General features: G+C 51.0%; 1 protein-coding gene across 1 annotated transcript; it reads left to right on the forward strand.

The window, feature by feature from the left end:
* The first annotated feature begins 375 nt into the window (after window positions 1-375).
* GASK1A (golgi associated kinase 1A) lies at window positions 376-21,016 on the forward strand. The gene is made up of 4 exons (XM_082638827.1): window positions 376-1,677; window positions 17,505-17,627; window positions 19,630-19,733; window positions 20,354-21,016. The coding sequence occupies exons 1-4, from the start codon at window positions 430-432 to the stop codon at window positions 20,562-20,564; spliced, it is 1,686 nt and encodes a 561-aa protein (XP_082494953.1). The 5' UTR covers window positions 376-429; the 3' UTR covers window positions 20,565-21,016.
* Window positions 21,017-21,577: the final 561 nt, after the last annotated feature.

Genomic DNA, 21,577 nt, shown 5'->3' on the forward strand with positions numbered 1-21,577 from the left:
GATGACTGCAGGTCCGCAGAGTGGGATCATGTGGAGATGAAACGACAGGGGCCCGCACTTAGTGGTGGGGGAAGATGGGGAAAGGCTGTTAGTGTGTTTGCTGACTAGAGTCATAATGGCAGTTTATTCAGAGAGGAGAAGCCTAATCTGCCTGCAGGCATCGGCCAGGGCTGTCCTGGAGACGAAGCAGGCTGAGCTTTGAAGCAGGAGCGCGGTTGGCTCCCACGCCTCTCTCGAGGACCGCTAGGTGGTACCCCGCCTGGCTCTGCTCTTTTCCCTCTTCGTTCACCCAAGATGTTCCTTCATCCACCGTCCTGTTGCTTTGTGGGTTAGGGCTGATGTTTTCGCAAGTCTTAAGCTTTCTTTTTCTACCCCATCCCCCAGGCATCTTGGCTCTGGAGAAAGCTGCGTGGCAAGAGGCGGTTGGTGATGGCATTCTGCCTCTTAATGGCTCTGTCTGTGGTGGCTGTCACCCGCTTCCCTCCACAGCACCCAGCCGCCAGCCCACACCCTGGTCCCGTGGAGCCCCAGCAGGTAACTGGTGCCCCTGTCCCCCAGAGCAGACAGGCTCTGAGCTCCAGCTGGAGGCAGCGGGCAAGAAACCTGAGGTTCCGGAGAGGCTGGGCCTTGCCTGGGAGCTCCATCCTGGTGTGTGCTGAGGAGCAAGGCCACGGAGGGAGCGTGGACAGCAGCAGGCAGTCCCCAGGAGTGGACAGCAGGCGTCCAGGGAGGGTTAAGAGGGGCATTACTTTGGCACCTCCAGGAGATTTGAGACTCAGTACCCGGCATCTGGTGCTCCTGAGGGAGGATGAGGTCAGGGGTCCAGGAGCCAAAGACCTGGACCTCCCCTGGCACAGTGGTCCCCTCTGGGAGGCACAGAGAGAGACAGGCACCCCAGATGGCCCCCTCGCAGGGCACAACATGGCAGCATTACAGACTTGGAGAACTGCTGGACCGACCCTCTGGCCTCATCCAGCAGAAGGCGGGGATCTGCCAGGAGTGAGGAACAGAGCCTTGACTGGTGGACGACAAGCAGGGGGTCCCTCCCCGGCCACAGTGTCTCGTCAGTGGCCTGGCTCTGTTGGGGAGCTGCAAGGATCTGTGTGGTGTGACGCTGAGACCCCCAGGCTGTCGAGTGGCTTGAGAACCAGTGAACAGGTGCCCCCGTGGTTCACAGAGCAGGATGTGCAGACCCTCCAGCTGCTGGCGCAGGGGCAGGTGGTGGGCAAAGCCAGGGTCCCTGGCCACGGGCAGGTGCTGCAGGTTGGCTTCTCCGCCAAGGGTGCCCTTCAGGACCTGTCTCTGGGGCTCAGCCACCTCTGCTCCCAGGGGCTCTGTGGCCTGATCAAGAGGCCTGGGGACCTGTCTGAGGTCCTGTCCTTCCACGTGGACCGCGTGCTGGGGCTGCGCCGGAGCCTACCTGCCGTGGCCAGGCGCTTCCACAGCCCCCTGCTGCCCTACCGCTACACGGACGGTGGCGCAAGGCCCGTCATCTGGTGGGCACCCGACGTGCAGCACCTGGGTGACCCAGATGACGACCAGAACTCGCTGGCCTTGGGCTGGCTGCAGTACCAGGCCCTGTTGGCACGTGACTGCAGTCAGCCGGGCCAGGCCCCATGCCTGGGCATCCACCGCGCCGAGTGGGCACGCCTGGCACTCTTCGACTTCCTGCTGCAGGTAAGTGGGTCCAGGTGGGGCGGGGGTGGGGAGCAGTGGAGGTAGGGAATTTGAGGTGAATTGAGACGCCTTAATTGTCCACCTGAGGATGGATGGTGACTTTCCCCCTAGTCCTTGTCTTTTGATCACCAAGCACCCGTTTTTGTTATTTTTCTGCCTCTGAGTTCATTCATCCAGTGGTGTGCTGGAATGAGCTCATGTAGGCTCACAAGAATTTCAGGAATTTTATGACCTGGCTGTGAAACACAGGCATTATTAAAATTTAAATTATATAAACTCACAATATAATAAGTTATATTAGAAACAAAGGTAATAAATACTCTGAACTCATCACTTCATAATTATTTTACATGGTACTATTATCTGAGCTCTTGAGGTTTTTTGCATCTACCTAGTAAATACTACATAATGCTGAGTTACTGCATATCTCTTGCTAGCTCCACATTCATCCATGTTGGTAGCTTGAAATTAGCCAGCGTAGGAGTATTTACACCAAGGGAATCAGCAAATGCTACAAATCAGGACTCCTCCCTATTCCCTGAGAGCTGGTTGTTAAACAATTATCAGCGTGCTACTGTTTGTAATATTTTATCCTTGAATCAAGAAGGATTCAAGATGGTTGCATAATTCGGAAAAGAAAGTCAAGGTGGAGGAGAGACAGAACGGGAGAGGGGAGAGATAAAGGGATGATAATGGTCCAGCTTGGGCCCTGAAGAATGAGAAGGAAGCCACAGGGCCAGCTGAGGTCCCTGCTGGGCCAGGAGTTAACCCTGGAGTTTTCGGAGGTCCTGGAGAAGGGGTTGGTGGTCAGGGCCCAGGGGTTAACAGGGGGACTGCAGGCATCAGCTATTTACTAAGTGACCTGTGAACAGCCAGTGTGGCTGTTCCGGGACCTGTGAGCTGGATGTTAGCCGTGGAGACACGAGTGGGGAAATGTGGCCAGAAAGAAAGACAAAAAACGATTAGAGCACAAAGCAGGTGGATATGTGTGCTAAATGCACACCAAGACAGCCCCCATTTCTGTAGGGACCCCTGTTGAGGAAAGAGATCAATACTAGCCCTAAATTTACCTACTGGGGTGAGTGGACGCACCACAGAATGAGTTCAGTGCCATAACCGGCTAGCCAGGGACTGATGCGTCCTCTTTGGTCCATATAAGGTTGGTTCAAAATGTGTTTTAGAAAATTATCAGACCACATTTAATACTTTGGAAATTTCTCATGAAAATCCCACTTCCTTTGAAACATTGGATTGTTTAGTAACATGGGGCCTTCATTCCCATGTGGCAGGAATCCTCCTGAGCTGAGTAGCTGCCTCCCCCTTTAAAGGCTGCCATACTCTCCTTTTGGCCGAAGACCATACCTCTTAATTGTCTGACACCCACCCCCAAACGCTTGGATGTTACCTGTCTGCCTGTGGATCTTTGTCTCCAGTCACTGGACTAGCTGGGCTCCCACGATACTCGCAGCTCCTCTAGTCCTTGTCTCGTGGCTGCCCTTGTAGAGGGAGGAGTGTGGGCCCTGGTGGTTGGCATGGGCTTTGGCATCAGACAGACCTGGACTTGAACGCCCTGCCCACAGGCCACTTGCCACTGTGTGACACTGAGCAGATTAGTTTGCCTCTCTGAGCTTCACTTCTCTCACCTCTAAATGGGACTTGGTGTCCCAACCTTATGCCCTTGGGCACATGGTAGCTCTGAATTGCCAGCACCTGCATCTTTGGGCTTGCTCTGGGCCCTGAGCCTGCTCTGCCCAGGGTGTGACAGGCTGAGGGCTGGGAATTAATGCCCTCCAGATAGTGTGACCTGCCATCTAGCCTGGGATGGAGGGGTTTCCCAGACTACAGACTTACAGTCCTGGTTAATCTGGGAGAGCTGGTCACACTCCTTCCAGGAGCTGCCCTCCTGTGACTGATGGGAGCTGGTGTGTAAAAGCCCCGGCTCCCTGACTGGGGTAGCTCTGTGGTGCGTATTCCATATGTCTCTCAATTCCCTACCAGGACCGAGCCCTAGTTACCCACAGTGGTCATTGCTGGCCCTCCCTGTCTCCCTTCCCTACTCCTTGCTTGTGTTTTTGAATTAGCTCACAGATAAACTGGTTTTGCTTTGAATTCTTGTCGCAAGGTCTGTCTCTGGGGGGAGCCCAGCTTCCATCAGATAACACTGACCTCGTGTGGTTTCTGCATGCAAGATCATTCACGTAATGTACTTCATACAGCGCCTGGTGGGTGGCCCAGGCTCAATAATAAACAGGCACTGTCTCCAATACTTTACAGGAATTAACTCGTCCAATCCTCATGGCAACCTTACCAGAGAGATACTGCATTTCTCCCTGTTTTAAAGTTGAACAGTTGAGGCCTAGAGAGGTTAAGTTACTTGCCCAAGGCCATGGCTAGTGGAGCTGAGACACAGCCTGGACGATCTCACTCCAGAGCTTACCCACTTACTCACAGAGTCCTCTTCATCTAGCCATGAATGAGGGCAGGAAGAGGGGGTGCTTACAGGGATGCCCTGGGGCTTTGAGCTCGGAGGCCCCTCCTTGCAAAGCCCCAGTCCAGCTGATGTGCATGCAGCAGCTTTCTGCCCACACAGAGCCCCTCTGTCTGTCTTTGGAGGCTGTGGTGTGGAGCCTTTCCCCAGCTGCCAAGCCCTGCCATGGGGGTGGAAGGTTCAACAGCCAAAGCACACGCAGGTTGGGTGTGTGTGGTCAGACGCAACTCGGCTGGCCTCGTGCCACCTCTTCCTGGGTTTGCTGAACACCAGGCAAGTCAAACACCCCTGTCTGGAGGATGCCGCCTTCCTAGAAACCACGGGCAAGTTGGAGAGAGGCGGGGCTGTGGGTTTCCCAACCCAGGAACCTGAGGTCCCTTCTGACCAGAAGCCAGGTACAAACTCCACATGCAGCCCACTCTGCAATACGCTTGCTCGTCTGTTTTGTCTCATCCAATCTAAGCCCTTGTTATTCTGTGTTTATGTACCACAACATAACATTTGCCCAGACACAAAATACACAAACACTGTACTCAGACACATTCCTCGTATCCCACAAACCATACCCTGTGCTTTGCAAATCCCCCATAACACTCTGTATTAGTGATTGCTGAAATAATGCCGTGTAACAAACCTCTCCAAAACTCAGTGGCTTGAGATACCAGCTCTTGATTTCTTGCTCCAGGGTCTGTGGGTCAGCTGGGCTCAGCTGAGCTTGGCCCAAAGCTGTGGGTTCAGGTCTGCTCGTCGTTTCTCATTCTGGAGCCCAGGCTGAAGGGGCAGCACCACCCGGGGCAGACCTTCCGACGGGGAATGGAAGAAGCCCAAGGGCTCAGCCAAACTGCAGAAGCACATTTAAGGCCTCTGCTGATGTCACTTCTGCTAATATTCCCTTGGCTAAAGTTAAGTCAATGGCCAAGCCCAATGTCAGGGAAGGGAAGTACACTGTGTTCGGAGTAGAAGGGGGAGCAAATACTTGTTAGACAATAGTCAAATCAGTCACACACACCCCCAAAACACACACTGTACATGAACTTACACATGAACATAGCCACATACATGCTATAGCCACATATGTGCACACCATTCACATCAACCCACATACTCTCCATATGGTGCCCAGACACTGCTGTGGGCAACTGGGGCTCAATCCCGCTGAGACCTTTGGGGGAGTATGTAGAAAACACCTCAAGTCGTCCCACCCAAGGGCCAAAGAAGCTGGGCCACTAGCTCCCAGCCATCACTGGTTGAGACTGTTCCTGAGGGCATTGACTTCCTGGAACCTCTAGACTGGTCCATGCTCCTGCAGCCAGAAAGGGGCAAAGGCAGAGAGCTGCAGGCACTTGCGGTAGAAAGCCATCAGTATGCACAGGAGTAGTGAGTGCCAAGGAGCGGGGGTGGGTCCCAATAGCATCTGCTGCTTCCGGTGAATGATAAGTCAAAACCAAGTTTCAGCAGGCCGGCGTGACCAGGATGGTGTTCTTGGTTAATAAACTGGTTTCTCTAAGAAAGATAAAGGACTGATAGTGAGTGGGTGCCCTCCCACCCCACCCTGGGCTGTGTCATCGGGAGAAGTAAGACCAAGAGAGAGGGTCAGTGAGAAGCTGGTTGTACTCACTGGACACAGTGGGTGGGAGAGTGTGTATGTGTGTTGCTGGGGGGAAGGGGCTCAAAGAGCTCTACTCGCCTTCCTGCCAGGGCTACTTGCTGCCAGAGTTGCATTCACTCTGGTGAGAGACACAAAGTCCTCCTCCTCTTGGGACAGTGAAGGTGGCACAGCCAACCGTGTTTGGGAGGAGCTATGACCATCACATCCGCCGTAAGCCAAATCCAACCCAAGGGCTGTTGTGCCTGGACCCAAGAGGGCCTTCTACCCAGAGGCCAGAGGGAGAGAAGGAAGTGCTGGGGGGTTGGGCACATTTGCATTTTTCCCTTTTAGACAGGCTTCTTTTCTCATGCCCTGCTTCCTCTTACGGGGCATGTGCTTGGCTCGACTGGGTGAGAAGCTGTGGAGAACTCGGACAGCCTGTGAGAGAGTAAGGTTCGCTCACGGAAGTCATTCTGCAGCTTTTGCTTATGAAGGGCCTTCATGTTCTGGAAAGTCCAGACCCCAGAAAGCCTCGGCTCCCACCAACCTGGTCCAGGCAGCCATCTTTTCTTACTTGGACTTGTCTCCCCACCTCTGCTTATGTCCCCCTCCAATCCAGTCTCCTTACAGAAGCCAGAGTGATGTCTTGGTTTCATTTCCCCCAGGCAGACCCTGAGACCAGGATTCCACTGTGGTGGTTCATCTGCAGGGGGACCCCAGGAAACACCTGTAGGGAAGAGGAAAGTGAGATGGAGGGAAGGCAGCCAACAAAGGGCGTGTCAACAAGCAGGTCACCACTGTGGGCGACTGGGGCTTAGTTCCACAGGAAAATTCTGAGAAATGGTATAAAATACACGTTCAGAGTTAGGCCACGAAGAGGTGAGGGATGCGAGGTATTTATAGTGAAATCTCCCCTTGGTCTTTGGTTGAGGGCTGTTCCTGGAGGTGTTAATTCTCTGGCATTTGGAGAAAGCCCCTGGGCAAAGCTTACAGCAGCTGGAAGTTGGAGGGAGACCTCTGAAGTTCACAGACAACTGGTCAGGTAGAGAACATACCTCTTTTATGATTGTAAATCAGACTGTGTTACTTCCTCGTTACTGTAAGGCAAAGCATCTCAACGCCCTCGGTATCAGGTTCTGCAAGGACCCACGTGATCCATCCCTGTCTGCTGTCTCTAGCCCCGCCTCTTGGCACGTGGCCTCGGTCAGTTTCTTCAGGTGCAAGGGCCTCTAGCTCCGACGTGCCTCCGACTCCTCCTCCCCGGGGCCTCAGCTCTCCTGACTCTACTTCCCCGTTGTTATCCTCTTTCTCCTTCGTGCTATCCTATCTGTTTCCTTTCTGACTCCCAGCACAGTATGTAAGTTTTATTTTATTTATTTGTTCATTTCTGTCTCTGTGTTTTGTTCACTACCACATCCCCAGCACCTAGCACAGGGCCAAGCTCTTGGTTTGGTCCTAGATAAGCACGTGTTGAATGAGTGAACGAGTGGATGAATGGATGAACAAATCAATGAATGAATACAGGGTCCCTGTATGACTTCCTATCTAGGTGCTACTGTGTTCTGTTTCCTCAAATATCACTCCTTCCTCTAGACTGAAAAGAATCCCAAGGCCTTCTCCATTTCTTTTCAGGTCTGGTAGAGAATCTTAGAGGCAGAAAACAATGTGAGAGTCGTTTGTCCAGCCCTTGCCTCTGGCACATAATTAACTTATGCATCCGGAACAGATGATAGCATAAAATGCTGCCTGACATCCTCCACATCAGGTCCTGTGCCAGCACTTAGCATGTGTTGATGCATAACAGCCCTAGGGGGGTCACAGTATTTTTAGCTCCTTTCCACAGGTGAGGAAACAGGTTTAGAAGGGCTAAGGAACTTGCCCACAGTCACGAGGCCTTAAGTGTTGGAGCTGGGATCGCATCTAGTGCGGTTTGGCCATAGAGGGCATACCCTTCCCCTCTTTGCTGACTTAACTGACTCTGGAAAAGTCATTTCTTCTAGGTCTCTTCTGGGTAAGGTTGGCCCATTTCCTTCCCAGGGAGCCGGGTTCAGTCATTTGTGATCCTGTGTGTGTTCCTTATTTTGAGTTCAAGTCTCTGGTTCATGGCATCTCCTCTGGCTTGGGCTCCCTGGAACATCAGGTGTTGTGGCAGTTAGAGAGGAGCCCCGATCCGTGACCGCTGCCGACCTCTCAGGCTTCCAGCCGGTGACATGAAATATAATAGTAGCTACCGTGTATGGAGCGCCCACACATGAGCTCCTTCAAGTCCTACAACAGACCCAAGAGACGGGTGCTGCACTCCTCCCTCCTGCACAGATGGTGCGGCCAACCGTGGAGGGTGAAACAGCCCTCCCGGACAAGGGTGTTTAAAGGGCGACATCAAGCACCTTTACATATATTTAGAAGCAGGACCTCGATTAGGGTGAGGTGTGATGGGCAGAATTCTAAGATGGTCTCCAAGATAACCACCCCCCTTAGCGTTAACTCCTGTCCTTGAGTAGGAATGAGACCTGTGAATAGATGGAATATCATTTCAGTGATTAGGTTATCAGTCAGTTAACTTTGGGTGTTTTTTTTTAATTGAAGTATAATTGACCTACAACACTATGTTAGTTCCAGGTGTACAACATAGTGATTTGATATTTCTGTACATTACAAAATGATCGGCAAGATAAGTCTAGTTTCCATCTGTCACCATACAAAGTTATTGCAATATTGTTGAGGTTACTAATCAGTTAACTTTCAGTTCATCAAAAGGGAGATTCTCCTGGGTGGGCCTGAGCCAGTCAGGAGAGTCTTTCAAAGATGAAGCATCCGAGAGATTTTCCTGAGGGCCTCGAGGAAGAAAGTAAACAGCCACGCTATGAACTGCCTATGGGCAGGGGCGGCCTCTGGAAGGACCCTGAGATCTCGGGGGAACATAGTCTTAAAACCACGAGGAATGGTTTCTGCCAACAACCTGACTGAGCCCAGGAGACGAGCCTGAGTTACAAGAGATGTAGCCCCGCCTTGAGTTCAGCCTGAGACCCTGGGCAGAGAAACGGGCAGAAACGGGACGGAATTCCGACCCACAGAAACTGAGTTAATGAGTCATTTTTAAGTGACTAAGCCCGTGGTCATTTGTTATGCAACAATAGAAAGTGAGTTCATGAGTCAAGGGAGGGGCCCCAGGTGCAAACATTTTAGGAGTGCCCGTCTCAGGGGCCGAGCCTGCTGTGCATGTCCCTGACAGCAAGAAGCACTTTATTCTTTTTTTTTTTTTTACATCTTTATTGGAGTATAATTGCTTTACAATGGTGTGTCAGTTTCTGCTTTATAACAAAGTGAATCAGTTATACATATACATCTATCTGTTCCCATATCTCTTCCCTCTTGTGTCTCCCTCCCCCACCACCCTCCCTATCCCACCCCTCTAGGTGGTCACAAAGCACCGAGCTGCCTCACCCTCGTCCTGCCTCTTTTTAGATTTTTTTTTAATCGTTCATATCCTTTGCCCCATTTTCTGTTGGATTGTTGGTCTTTTACTTAATGACTTTAAGAGCTTTATATAGATTAAGGAAATTAGTCTTTTGTTTTCATTGCATGGTAATGTTTCTCTCAGGTTCCATTGTCAATTAAACTTTGTTTCTAGTCTTTCTGCTGTGCAGAAATTAAAAAATTTTTTTAATGTTGTTAACATTATCAGGTTTTTCTTTTCTGATTTCTAGGTTAGTGTACTATGTTTTAAAGGGCCATCCTCATTTCAGGGTTATTTAAAAAATTCTCCCATGTGTTTACATATATTTTTGACCCATCTGGAAGTTATTTTGGAATAAGAGATCAGGTGCAAAACAATGATTTTTTTTTCAGATGGCAACCCAAATGTCCCAGCACCATTTGTTGAAAAATCATTCTTTCCCCCAATTTGAAATGCTGTCTTTATCATATAGCCAATTTCCATATGTACTAAAGTCTATTTCTGGACTCTTCTGTTCCAGTAAAGGTCTGTCTATTTATGTGTCAGAATCACACTGTTTTAATTATCATGCTTTATATTTTAAGTTAATACCTGGGAGTGCTCGGTCTTTCTTATTGCTCTTTGTAAGGATTTTTCTGATATTCTTGCATACTATTCTTCTGTGAAATTTAGAGTCAGCTTGTTACTTCCTTTGCCTTCCCAAGTCCTTTTGGGACTTTACTGGAATCAAATTAAATTTGCATGGACTAACATAGAGAGAATTTACATCCTAAAATACAGGGTCATTCTAGCCAAGAACAGGCTGTGTCTTTCCATTTATTCCTGTTCCTCAGAAGCATCTTGATGTTTTCTTGAGCTAGATCTTCACTTCCATGTTGGGATGATACTGTTATTTCCTCTTCTTGTGACCACTGAAAATGGCCTCTTTCCTTCCATTATATTGTTACTGACCTGGGTTCTGGGACTGTTTAATCAATAGAAAATTTTTTAACATCTTTATTGGAGTATAATTGCTTTACAATGGTGTGTTAGTTTCTGCTTTATAATAAAGTGAATCAGCTATACATATACAGCGAAAAGACAGCCTTCAGAATGGGAGAAAATATTTGCAAACGAAACAACTGACAAAGGATTAATCTCCAAAATATACAAGCAGCTCATGCAGCTCAATATCAAAAAAACAAACAACCCAATCCAAAAATGGGCAGGAGACCTAAATTAATAGAAATTGATAAGAAGTCAGATGAGAAATTCAGGCAAGGCTTTCTTTATTGGAGCTCGTGCTGCAGCACACGGGAGCGAAAACAAGAAACAGGTGCCCTTGCTCACGTCCCAAGGCGAGGGCGAGCTGGTCCCTTAAATGGGGTGAGGCTGGGGGCAGATGGGTGGGTTGGACAGGAGGCATAGATTAGGTGGTCTGCCCCCCACCTTGGTGGTGCTGTGTGCAGGGATCATGCATGCGGGGCCCTGCTTTTGCTCCCAGCACCTCAGAAGTGGCAGTTGGTTTGTGACCTTTTTGTATCTTATTGTTCATAATTTGCCCCACTGAGCCTGTGTGCAGTTATTTTTAAGCCCTTATAGTTTCTTTGTATTGCAAGCACTCTGGCAAAGGGTCCCAGGTCCCAGCCTATCTCAATATGTTCTGGCCCGTAGCTCTTGGTCTGTGTGAAGGATATTATTTTTGTGTCATAGTTTGGTCACTGGCCTCTTGCTCACTTTGTACTGCTTCTAACAGTTGCTTGGTTTATCCCCTGGGTTTTCCAAGTATACGATCGTTTCTTCTGTAATGAATGCACTTTGTCTTCTCATTGCTTCTTCTTTCTTTCTTCTTACCTCACTACAGTTGTGGTGCCTCTAGATTAATGGTAAATAGTAATGGGATGATGGACTTGACTTGTTTCTATTTGGGACAATTTCTAGTGTTTTGCCATTAAGCATCATGCTAGCTTTTGACTGAAGAACTATTTGCTATTCTTGCTTTATTCAGAGTTTTTTCTTCTCAGGAATGGATGTAAAAATTATATCAAATGCCTTTTGAGTATCCATGGAGGAGCTCACAATACTCCCCCCTCTAGTGTATTGATGTGGGGACTTTTTGTGAAAGGTGTTCCCATGGTGACTCATCCCAGTTTTCTTGATTGGAACCTATTTTGCTGTGGTGGATTCATCTTTTCACGGCTGCTGGGTTTTGTGTTGATGTTTAAAATGTAGGGTGATCTACAGATGTCTTTTTAGATAAGGTCTAGTTCTTCCAAAACCATCTCCTCAAAGCCCACCAGCCAGTCTATTCACCCACATCCAGAGCTGGTGCTGAGACCTCTGGCCTCAGGCTTGGGGCAGATGAGGCATCCAGATGTTCCTCCCCAGGGCCTCTGGGAAGGTTGCCCTCTGTCAGGACACAAGGGGAGCACTGCAGAGGGAGTCATCAGAGGAGAGTAAGAGTCAGTGCAGAGTAACCCACTCCTGCCCCACCCCTGACCTCCCCAAAGCCTCACAAATTCTTTAACAGACCAGCCTGCTGCCCTCCTTGGACAGAGATGCTACCACTCTGGGACAATCTGGCAGTGAGCTGGCCCGGCCAAGAGCCACCCTTTCCATCCAGAAGAACCTGGGCCTGTGACTGTCCCCAGGTGGGGGGAAGGTCCTGCATAGGGGGCAGGGCCACCAGGGACAGCAGGCAGTTCTTCTGGAATCCACCAGACTCAGTTCAGGCACTGGCTGAGGAACGCGTCTTGGCCCAGGAGCCTGGTGGATGGGTTAGAGGACTCGGGCCACCCCTCGTGCCCTGTGCTGGGCTCCTCCCAGACCTCCCCTCCCCACAGCTGGGCCTGATGTCCCTCTTGGCAGACTGCAGTGTCTTGTTCCACCAGATGTCCTGTTTGGGGGCCCCAGAGCCAGGCCTCCCCCTGAAGCCTTCTGGTGTTGGTATCCTGGGCAGGGATGTAGGGCTCACCTGACAGGCAGGCTTTCAGTGATCAGTCCTCATGTGAAGCACCCCCCGACCCCAGCCCCAGATCCTTCCTGCTGTCAGCCAGCCACGCGCTTCATTCATTCATCCTTTCACTCAAAAAACCTCAGCTGAGTCTCGTTGTGCAAAACAAGTGCTGGGGATCAGGTTGAACCATATCTTCTCCTTTGCATTGGGGAGCATGTACTCTCTGGTGCCAAAAAAACATGTACCTGCCACCCAGTCTGACTCAGTGGTCAGAGCCAGACTTGCCTGGGTCTGAGTCTAGGCGCCACCGCTTTCTTTCTTTTCTTTTTGGCTGCGCGGGCATGTGGGGGTCTCAGCGTGGCGTGTGGGATCTTGGTTCCCTGACCAGGGTTCAAACCTGCGCCCTCTGCATTGGAAGCGTGGAGTCTTAACCACTGGACTGCCAGGGAGGTCCCTAGGTGCCACCACTTTCGCTCTGTGGGGCCCTAGGCACGTTACTAGCCTCTGTGACTCAGTTCCCTCATCTTTGAAATGGGGATAATAACAGTATCTGCCTCCTGGCTGCTGGGAGGGGTTAAATGAGTGGTGATGGATAAAGCACTCAGAGCAGTACCCAGCACAGAGTAAGGGCTTCACAACTGTTTAACTAGAATTAAACAAAAACTTCACGATCATCCAACTCTCCTAGGTTCATCAGAAAACCAAAACTGCAAAGGATTATCATTTTTTCTCGGTAACTCCTCATTTTTTCAAAAAGGGGAAAAAACATCAAATCCTGAAGCGATTTGGGAATGAAGCTTAAGCTTGGTCCTGCTTGACTACTGCAGTTTAAACTGAATTTCTCTTCAGTGGAAAAAAGTTCCCAGACAGCGTGGCAAATTCATCACACTGGCAACTGCGCCTGGCGAGCCCCTTCCTGTTCAGCATTCAAATGGGTGTAGATTTGGGGACGCCAGTGCCGCCCGTATCATATGGGCTGTTATTCCTTGTAGCTTCCAGCATTTCAACTTGCAATGCTGCAGCGAGTTGAAATCTGCACAGGGTCAGGGAGCGTTTGGCAGGAGAAAGGGGGTTTGGCTGGCTGTGCGTGAGGCATCACGTGAAATCCAGAGCAGTTACTGTATTTCAGTCTTGCTAGAACCGTCCTGGCATTTATTCTCCCAGCCAAAGAGGACTTGGTAGGTGGTGTCCATCTCACAGATTTGTCTGCACTCCAGAAACCAGGCCTGCACGTAGAAGAGAGTGGCTAGATTGTCATGACGCTGCTTTATTTCAGACTCTGGTTCTCAGGCCTATAGCTGGGGTGAGGCCGGGGCTTCTGGAGGGAGGAACCCCTGAGATTCCTCCAGGCCTTTGGGCCTGTCCCTTCCAGGGCCCTCCAGGACAACCACCCTTGCTTTGTTTACATCATGACCTTGTGTGGTTCTCAGTGAGGTCCTGAGGGAGTATCACTGCTCCACTTTGTGGATGAGAAAACTGAGGCGTAGTGGGGTTAACTAACTTCCTTAGGTCATGGAGTTAGGACACAGTGGAGCCACGATTCACCCCCAGATCTACTGGGCTCCAAACCAGGGTCACAGGCATGGCCCAGATTGTAGGCCAAATTCCCCTCTCTGCATTTCTGTATGGCCCATGAGCTAAGAATGGTTTTAGCATTTTTAAGTGGTCGAAAAGCTCAAAAGAAGAATATTTTGTGACATATAAAAATTATATGAAATTAAAATGTCAGTGTATGTAAATAAAGGTTTTTTGGAACATAGCTGTGACCATTTGTTTGCATATTATCTAGAATACCTACAATATGCACTACAGAGGCAGAGGTGGGTAGTCATGACAGAGACCATATGGCCTCCAAAGCCTAAAGTATTTACTCTCCGGCCCTTTATAGAAAAAGCTTGTGAATAAAGAAGATGTGGCACATATATACAATGGAATATTACTCGCCATAAAAAGAAACGAAATTGAGCTATTTGTAATGAGGAGTCTGTCATACAGAGTGAAGTAAGTCAGAAAGAGAAAGACAGATACCGTATGCTAACACATATATATGGAATTTAAGAAAAAAAATGTCATGAAGAACCTATGGGTAAGACAGGAATAAAGACACAGACCTACTAGAGAATGGAATTGAGGATATGGGGAGGGGGAAGGGTAAGCTGTGACAACGTGAGAGAGTGGCATGGACATATATACACTACCAAACGTAAAATAGACAACTAGTGGGAAGCAGCCACATAGCACAGGGAGATCAGCTCGGTGCTTTGTGACCACCTAGAGGGGTGGGATAGGGAGGGTGGGAGGGAGGGAGACGCAAGAGGGAAGAGATATGGGAACATATGTATATGTGTAACTGATTCACTTTGTTATAAAGCAGAAACTAACACACCATTGTAAAGCAATTATACTCCAATAAAGATGTAAAAAAAAAAAAAAAAAAAAGCTTGCCGACCCCTGTTCTAAACCTCTGTGTGGGCAGCCTCAGAAGGCTCCTGCTGAGGAAGGCATGTGTGTGAATGCATGGAGGAGGACCACCCTCACCCGCTAAGTTCTAGGACCATATGGAGAAATATGGGGGTGTGATACTAGCTTCAGGTGGATTTAAAAATAGTTGGAGGGCTGGGAGGTCTCTGGGGCATGCCGCAGGGCTCCTTAGCCCTGTCCCGGTCAACACTTCTATTACGAGCCTGAGTGAGGATACTGGGGCTCCAGTGAACCCAGCTGATTGCTCTCGTTCCTTCTGCACAGAGCCCTGGTGTGATTCACCTTCCCCCCATGCCTGGGCTCAGAGGTCTGTGCATCCCTGGCTGCCACTGGACCAGGGATGATCCTGTGTCCAAATATGGTCCAGTCAGGCTGAAAGGAAGGACTTCTATTCCGTGATTGTGGGGGATAGCTTCCTTTTCTCTCCTCGCCTCCCCGCCCCTCCCTCCCTCCCTTCCTGTGTCTCTATCTCCTTCTCTCTAGAGATAACAAGGAAAAACATACCCACAACAGCCACCTGCAGGCTTCCTGAGACAACAAAGGGATGTCCTTAACATTGTGCGGGTATAGTGAGAAGCAGAAAGAAACCCGAGTCCTTACCGTGACAGTAGGAGCTGCTAAATCCCCCAGCCTGCCCTATCATGAGACTTCCTGCGGTAGATGATCTTAATTTCCCCTACAGTTAAAGCCATTTTGAGCCAGGCTTTTCTGTTACTTGTAATTGTTGTTATCCAAAGTCTGGGAGACCAAAGCAGTGACTGTCTGCACCGGGGGCTCATTCATGGGCTCACTGCCTGGATAGGGCTCTGGTGGCCGTTTGCCCCCGGCCAAGCTGGGCCTGTCCTCCAGGTTTGGGACAGTAGTTGGGACTGTTTAACACTGTCTCCTTTCTGGACTCTGGTTTTGTGAGGTTGATTGGTGAATAGAACTGTAGTTATTTTCTGGCTTGTGTAGAAGGAAATCAGTTTTGTATTTCTTCAGAACATGTGAGAATTTCCTACAAAGGGAGATGGAAATGGAGGGAGACCTTTTCCGGCCAGCGCTGAGCTGGGGCTGAGTGGACTGCGAGGTGGCTGGCCCGGCTTTGATGAGTGCCTCATCCTGGGGGTTATAGGTTGTGTCATCCCCCCAACCCTGCCCCCGTCCCCTCTGCCATTTGTGGAGGAGGTTGGCTGCACGTGGCCGAGGGAGGCACGATGGTGGTGCTGGCTAAAGCTGGATCAGGTCTGCGGCTTGGGTTGGAGAACAGCGACCACAGAAGGTGGATGTGGACCATCCAGACAGCCCCGATGCCTGCTGCTGCGTCAGTTGTAGTCATGGAGGAGGAGGATGGGCTCTGACACTTCTGGTTCCTCCTCTGCCTCCTTCACAGTTTTGAAAGCTCTTCTCCAGCCTTAACTAGTGTACTGATGGGGACCTCACTTGACCTCTAACTGGCTCACCCTTCCTGACCTTCAGGGAAGCAGGGCAGGATAACGGAGAGCACTGGGCTCAAGCCAGGCAGACCTCGGTTCAAATCCCAGCTGTACTGCTTTCACATGTATGACCTTGGGCAAGTCTGGGGTCAGTGTCCCCCTGTGTAAATGGGGACAATAATGTTTCTATTGCAAGGCTGCAGTGAGGAGTGGGTGAGATAGATGCAGCAGTGGTGCTGGTCATCTGAGTGATGTCTTCTGACCCCACCAGTTCTCCAGCTCCAACTGGGTGTACAGTTTGATTCTGACACTATCCACCTGGACTCAGCGTCAGGTCCCACAAGTGAAGGGCTCATTCCCACAAGACTGCTGATTCAGATGCCAGTCACAGATCCTGGGCCACCCGGACTTCTGACCAACTGGCTATAAATTGGGGGTTCTCATGACCCCCTCCTCATGTTCAATAATTTGCTAGAATGGCTCATAGAACTCAGGAAAACACTTTACTTATGTGTACTGGTTTATTACAAAGGATGTAAGTGAACAGTCAGTTGAAGAGGTACATGGGGTGAGAGGTCTGGAAGGGTCCCAAGTATACAACCCTGTATGTCCTCATGGAGTCGGCGTGCATCACCCTCCTGGCATGTGGGTGTGTTCTCCAACCTGGAAGCTCCCCAAATCTCACTGTTCAAGAGTTTTTAGAACCCAGTTTCCAGCTCTCCTACTCTTCCCAGAGGTTGGAGGTTGGGGTTGAAAGTTCTACTCTCTACTTGTCTATCTGGCAATCAGCCTGAAGTTATCTAAGGGCCCCGCTGAGTCACCTTATTAAACTCTGATATGGTCAGAGGGTTTATTATGAATAACAAAAGACACTCATATCACTGAGCAAATTGCAGGGGTTTTAGGAGCTCTGTGCCAGGAACCAGGGACAGAGACCAAATTTCTTATTAAAGCACATCATGATCAACTCTGAGGGAGTGCCATTGCTCCCATTTTAGGCATCCAGTATAAGAGGAGCCAGGAACAGGAATGCTCTCCTTCCTGACTTTGATTCAGGCCTCCTGCAGGGTGAAAGCACTGTCCTAGAGGCAGGAGCTGCCTGGATGGTCATTAAAAGATTTTTATCTCTGTAAAGGGAGGAATCCCTGATGTAACATTTGCTGATTAAAGAAAAAGTGGTCATGTGTGGGTCTCCCCAGGTAGACCAGACAGTCAGCCCCAGGCTGGAGCTCAGGGCCAGTGGCAGAGATTAAGCAGTGAATGTTGGGTGGAAATCCACGCAGTGTGAGCAAGCAATCCTGGTGCAGGGCAGGCTGGCTGAGGAGCAAGCAGAAGCCCCATCACAGCCGGAGGCCAGCAGCAGAGCTGACCAGCGCCAAGATCCCTGAGGATGGCCCCCAGCGTGTGGCCCCAGGGCTCCGGTGGCCCGAGTGCTGGGCCCTCAGAGGACGGTGTTCCCACAGGTTCATGACCGCCTGGATCGCTACTGCTGCGGCTTCGAGCCCGAGCCCTCGGACCCCTGTGTGGAAGAGAGGCTCCGAGAGAAATGCCGGAACCCGGGGGAGCTGCGGCTGGTCCACATCTTGGTATGTCCCCAGGTCGCCCCAGACTCAGGTCTTCCTGTCTCCATCAGCAGATGCTGTTGGCAAGTGTCAGAGATCACGTGACCTTGGGGTGTCCCAATCCTGTTCTTTTCAGCAGCAGAACCCTTTAAATGTTTTCAGGAAGCCTTAATATATAGAACGGACACAGGTGGAGCTTTGAGGATGTGGTTTAGGTAGGTATAGGGTGTGGGCTGGAGCTGTTGTCACTAACTCCTCTGAGCCCTGAAGACTCCGGGGACGCCCTAAGGCTCCAGGAAGCAGAGCGTGATAACTGTGTGTCTAGTAGGACGTCCTTAATGTGCCAGTAAATATGGAAATTGGGGCCTGGAGCAGGGAAGGGGGTTTCCCAAGCTGCATGTCTGGTTGGTGGCAGTGACAGGGCGCTCTCCTGGCCCCTGATGGCTCACAGGCTGGGGCTGTTGGAGGAACACTGTGCTGCCTCCTGTGAAAACTACAGCCCAGGGTGGGAAGCCATGTGCCGAGGCCATCGGTGAGGGGCTGGTGGGGCAGAACAGCCGCTTCTCCTGCACGAGGAGCAAAGTGCCACCCCGGGGAGGGGCTGCTCTGTCTTCCCCCAGTGAGGCTGGTGTCCTCACCGCCTCACCTTGGCCAGCTGCTTTGGACGGTAGCCGTCAGATGCTGCCCTGGGCCGAGCGTCAGGCAGCCCCACCAGCCCGCAGGCCAGGGCTGCCTCGTGGTGCTGCTGGGCGGTGGGAACTCTCCCTCCCCTGCCCCAGAGCCACCTCTCTCCTTCCCCAGTGAAAGGCAAATATTCCTGGGAGAGGGAGGGCTTTTATATCCATCCTTTACCCCTGGTGGGCAGCTGTCTCACAGATCCTTCCCAATAGCCGTTTTTGGAGGGAGGAGTCATCGGGTTTCGAGAAATAGATGATCCCCGGTGTGTGCAGGGGGGTGAGAGGTAGAAGAAGCAGAGAGAGGGGAAGCTGGGGTCCTGAAGACAAAAGTTCATAATTTAAGCCCAGGTTGCTGAAGAGAATTATGGGAAACTACCAGGGAATCTTGGCGAGTGTGTAGGAATGGAGTGTGTGCATGGGGGTGGGAGCCGGAAGAGGTGGCCTCCTGTTCCCACCGTACCAAAGTTTTAAGGTGCTAAAGAATTCCCTGCTGCTGATTTCAGTGTTTTTTGGTTTTTTGGGGTTTTTTTGCCGTACGCGGGCCTCTCACTGCCGTGACCTCTCCCGTTGCGGAGTACAGGCTCCAGACGCGCAGGCTCAGCGGCCATGGCTCACGGGCCCAGCCGCTGCGCGGCATGTGGGATCTTCCCGGACCGGGGCATGAACCCGTGTCCCCTGCATCGGCAGGCGGACTCCCAACCACTGTGCCACCAGGGAAGCCCTGATTTCAGTTTTGAAGAGTTTTTGGAGGCCCTACAACTGTGGGGACAGAGGATGGGCAGTGCTACCTGAGGATGGAGGGTGCCTTGTGTCCTCGGTGATGCTCAGGGGAACGCCCGGGACAGGGGCACAGGGGGCACGTGTGTGATACATCCCGCAGCCTCAGCCCCTGGGTGGGCTACTTCTGCCCCTTCCCATTCCCACCCGTGCTCCTCAGCCCTTCGGCCACCAGAACAGGAATCAGTCCCTCTGCCTTGCAGTTTTGCAGAAGGTGCTGTGCTTGTGGCTACGGGTCCAGGTTTGAACCAGCCAGCTACTTATTAGCTGTGTGACCTTATACAAATTTCTTCTTTGTGCCTCTGTTTCTGTAACATGAGACTAATATCAGTGGCCACCTCCCAAGGTTGCTGGGAGGGTTCACTGAGAGGGTGCCTGGATGTCCTAAGCACGGCAGCGGCATGGAGTGAGCTCACTGCTCGGTGCGAGGGGACCATCTGGGCGAGTAGCAGGCTGGGTGGTGGGACTGACAGCTCAGGGCCCCCCAGGCTGCTGAGCCCCGACAGAGTCCAGGGGTACCGGCTAGGCTGCTCCCTGACTCTCCTCTGTCTCTGTCCATGTTCTTGCCTGAGGTCCGGAGCAGTGATCTCTCTCGTCTGGTCTACATCGATAACGCTGGCAACCTTCAGCACCCGGAACACAAGCTGAATTTCCGGCTGCTGGAGGGCATCAACGGGTGAGGGTCAGAGCGGTTGGGTGGAGGTTCAGGGGCTGAGGCTTGATGGCCCTGCTGTAGACCTTGAACTGTGGCTCCAGAGAAGTCCACAGTCCATCAGACAAAAGCTGCTGGATGAGCCTCTGAAGTGGATGAGGAGTCCTGGAAAGCTGAGGGGATGCAGCCAGCAGGCCCTTCAAGTCCAAGATGGGCTGCCCCCTCCCCAATATCCAGAGGGCCTCCTGGCCCTGCACAACATGGGCTGCCCTGCTGGGGAGTAGGCAGGCTGGCCCTTCCCTGGCTGGGAGCTAGCCTGGGAGACACCTTCCCTGCTCACACCTGCAGCGGCTGGGCCTTCCTAGGGCTCCTCCTCACTTCACCCGGGCCAGCAGAGTGGATTCACCCACTCAGGGGGGTGGGACCCATCAAAAGCTCTATCCCCTGCCTGTTGTCACTGCAGAGGAGCGGGTGGAAGGGTTCCTGGATAACTAGTCAGCAGGTGGCCCCGGAGACTTTGCGGGCTGGCTTTGCGGGCCCCAAGCTGTGCAAGTTCTGGCCGACTGGCCTGGCCTTTCACGGAAACTCTCTGAGATGGCTTTTGCTCTTCCTTTCTGTTATGGGACTGGGGGACCTTCCTTCAGGTTTCCTGAGTCTGTCGTGAAGGTTCTCACATCAGGGTGTCTACAGAATATGCTGCTCAAGTCGCTGCAGACAGACCCGGTGTTCTGGGAAAACCAAGGCGGGCAACAGGGCCTACAGAAGGTCCTGCAGACCCTGGAGCGGCGAGGACAGGTCCTGCTGAACCACATCCAGATGCACAACCTGACACTCTTCAGGGACGAGGGCCCATAAGCCCCCCACGGTCTGGGCGGGACTCTCACCTCACTGCAGGGGTAAGAAGGGGGGGCATCTCACGACATGACCTGAGTGGATAAGTGCCCATCCTCACGGCCACATTTTCTTGGGTTTACCCATGAAGACAAAAGAGAAAAGCCAGAAATCAGGAGGGCACCATGGATTCCACAGAACGTGTCATCTGCTTGAGATGGTGGAGGAGGTGGTGTGTGTTGGGTTTTCAGTCTCATCACATTCTTTTCTGCCTGCTCAGCTCTGGCTATTTACTCCCTTGCACCAATAAATACACAAGAATGTTCTATGAACTGCCCTAGGTACTGTAAAGTCGTGCGTTCCACATCACATGTGGAGCTGGACAACTCTGTGTGTGTGTGTGTGTGTGCATGTGTAGAGGTGTGTGGTAGTTGTGCACGTGTGGTACGTGTGTATACCCGCATGCATACATAAGATGAGCCTGATAAAGGATTTTCACAGAGTTGTACTTGTGGCCCAGAACTCCTCTGGCTGAAAGTGAACTCAGGTCCAAGAAATGAAACACTAAGCATTTTGTCTTTATAGGCTTTAGATGTTCAATCCTTATTCACTTATGTTTTTGGTTTAAGAATTATGAAAGTAATACATGCTCACTAAAAACAGATTCATAAATAATAGAAGCATGTAAGATAAAAAGTGAGAGTTCCAGAAACCCCTAGAGATGTGATATGCATTTTAGTCACACTCACACTGCATGCAAATGAAAATATAATAAAGTAGGATATCTTTGTTTGTCAACTCACTATTTGTACTTTACTATATTTACTATGTTCTCTGTCTGCCATCTGGGTTGACCCAATTCTTATTCATGACTGCATGGAACTCCCAGGCAGAGACGTATCATATTTCATTTAGCTGTTCTCATTATGATGAACATTTAGATGGCTCAGACTTTTCACCCATTCTGGACAATGCTGCCGTGAACATCTTTGCATGGTGTGCAAATATTTCTGCTAGCTAGGTTTCTATGGGTGGGT

This window comes from Mesoplodon mirus (genome assembly GCF_964341445.2).
Source record: "Mesoplodon mirus genome assembly, chromosome: 12".
In the NCBI taxonomy this organism is placed as follows: Eukaryota; Metazoa; Chordata; class Mammalia; order Artiodactyla; family Ziphiidae; genus Mesoplodon; species Mesoplodon mirus.

Coding starts and splice junctions, on each gene's coding strand:
- GASK1A (XM_082638827.1), top strand. CDS start 430: ATGGCATTCTGCCTCTTAATGGCTCTGTCTGTGGTGGCTGTCACCCGC. Junction 17,628..19,629: donor TGCGGCTGGTCCACATCTTG/GTATGTCCCCAG, acceptor TTCTTGCCTGAG/GTCCGGAGCAGTGATCTCTC. Junction 19,734..20,353: donor CTGCTGGAGGGCATCAACGG/GTGAGGGTCAGA, acceptor ACCTTCCTTCAG/GTTTCCTGAGTCTGTCGTGA.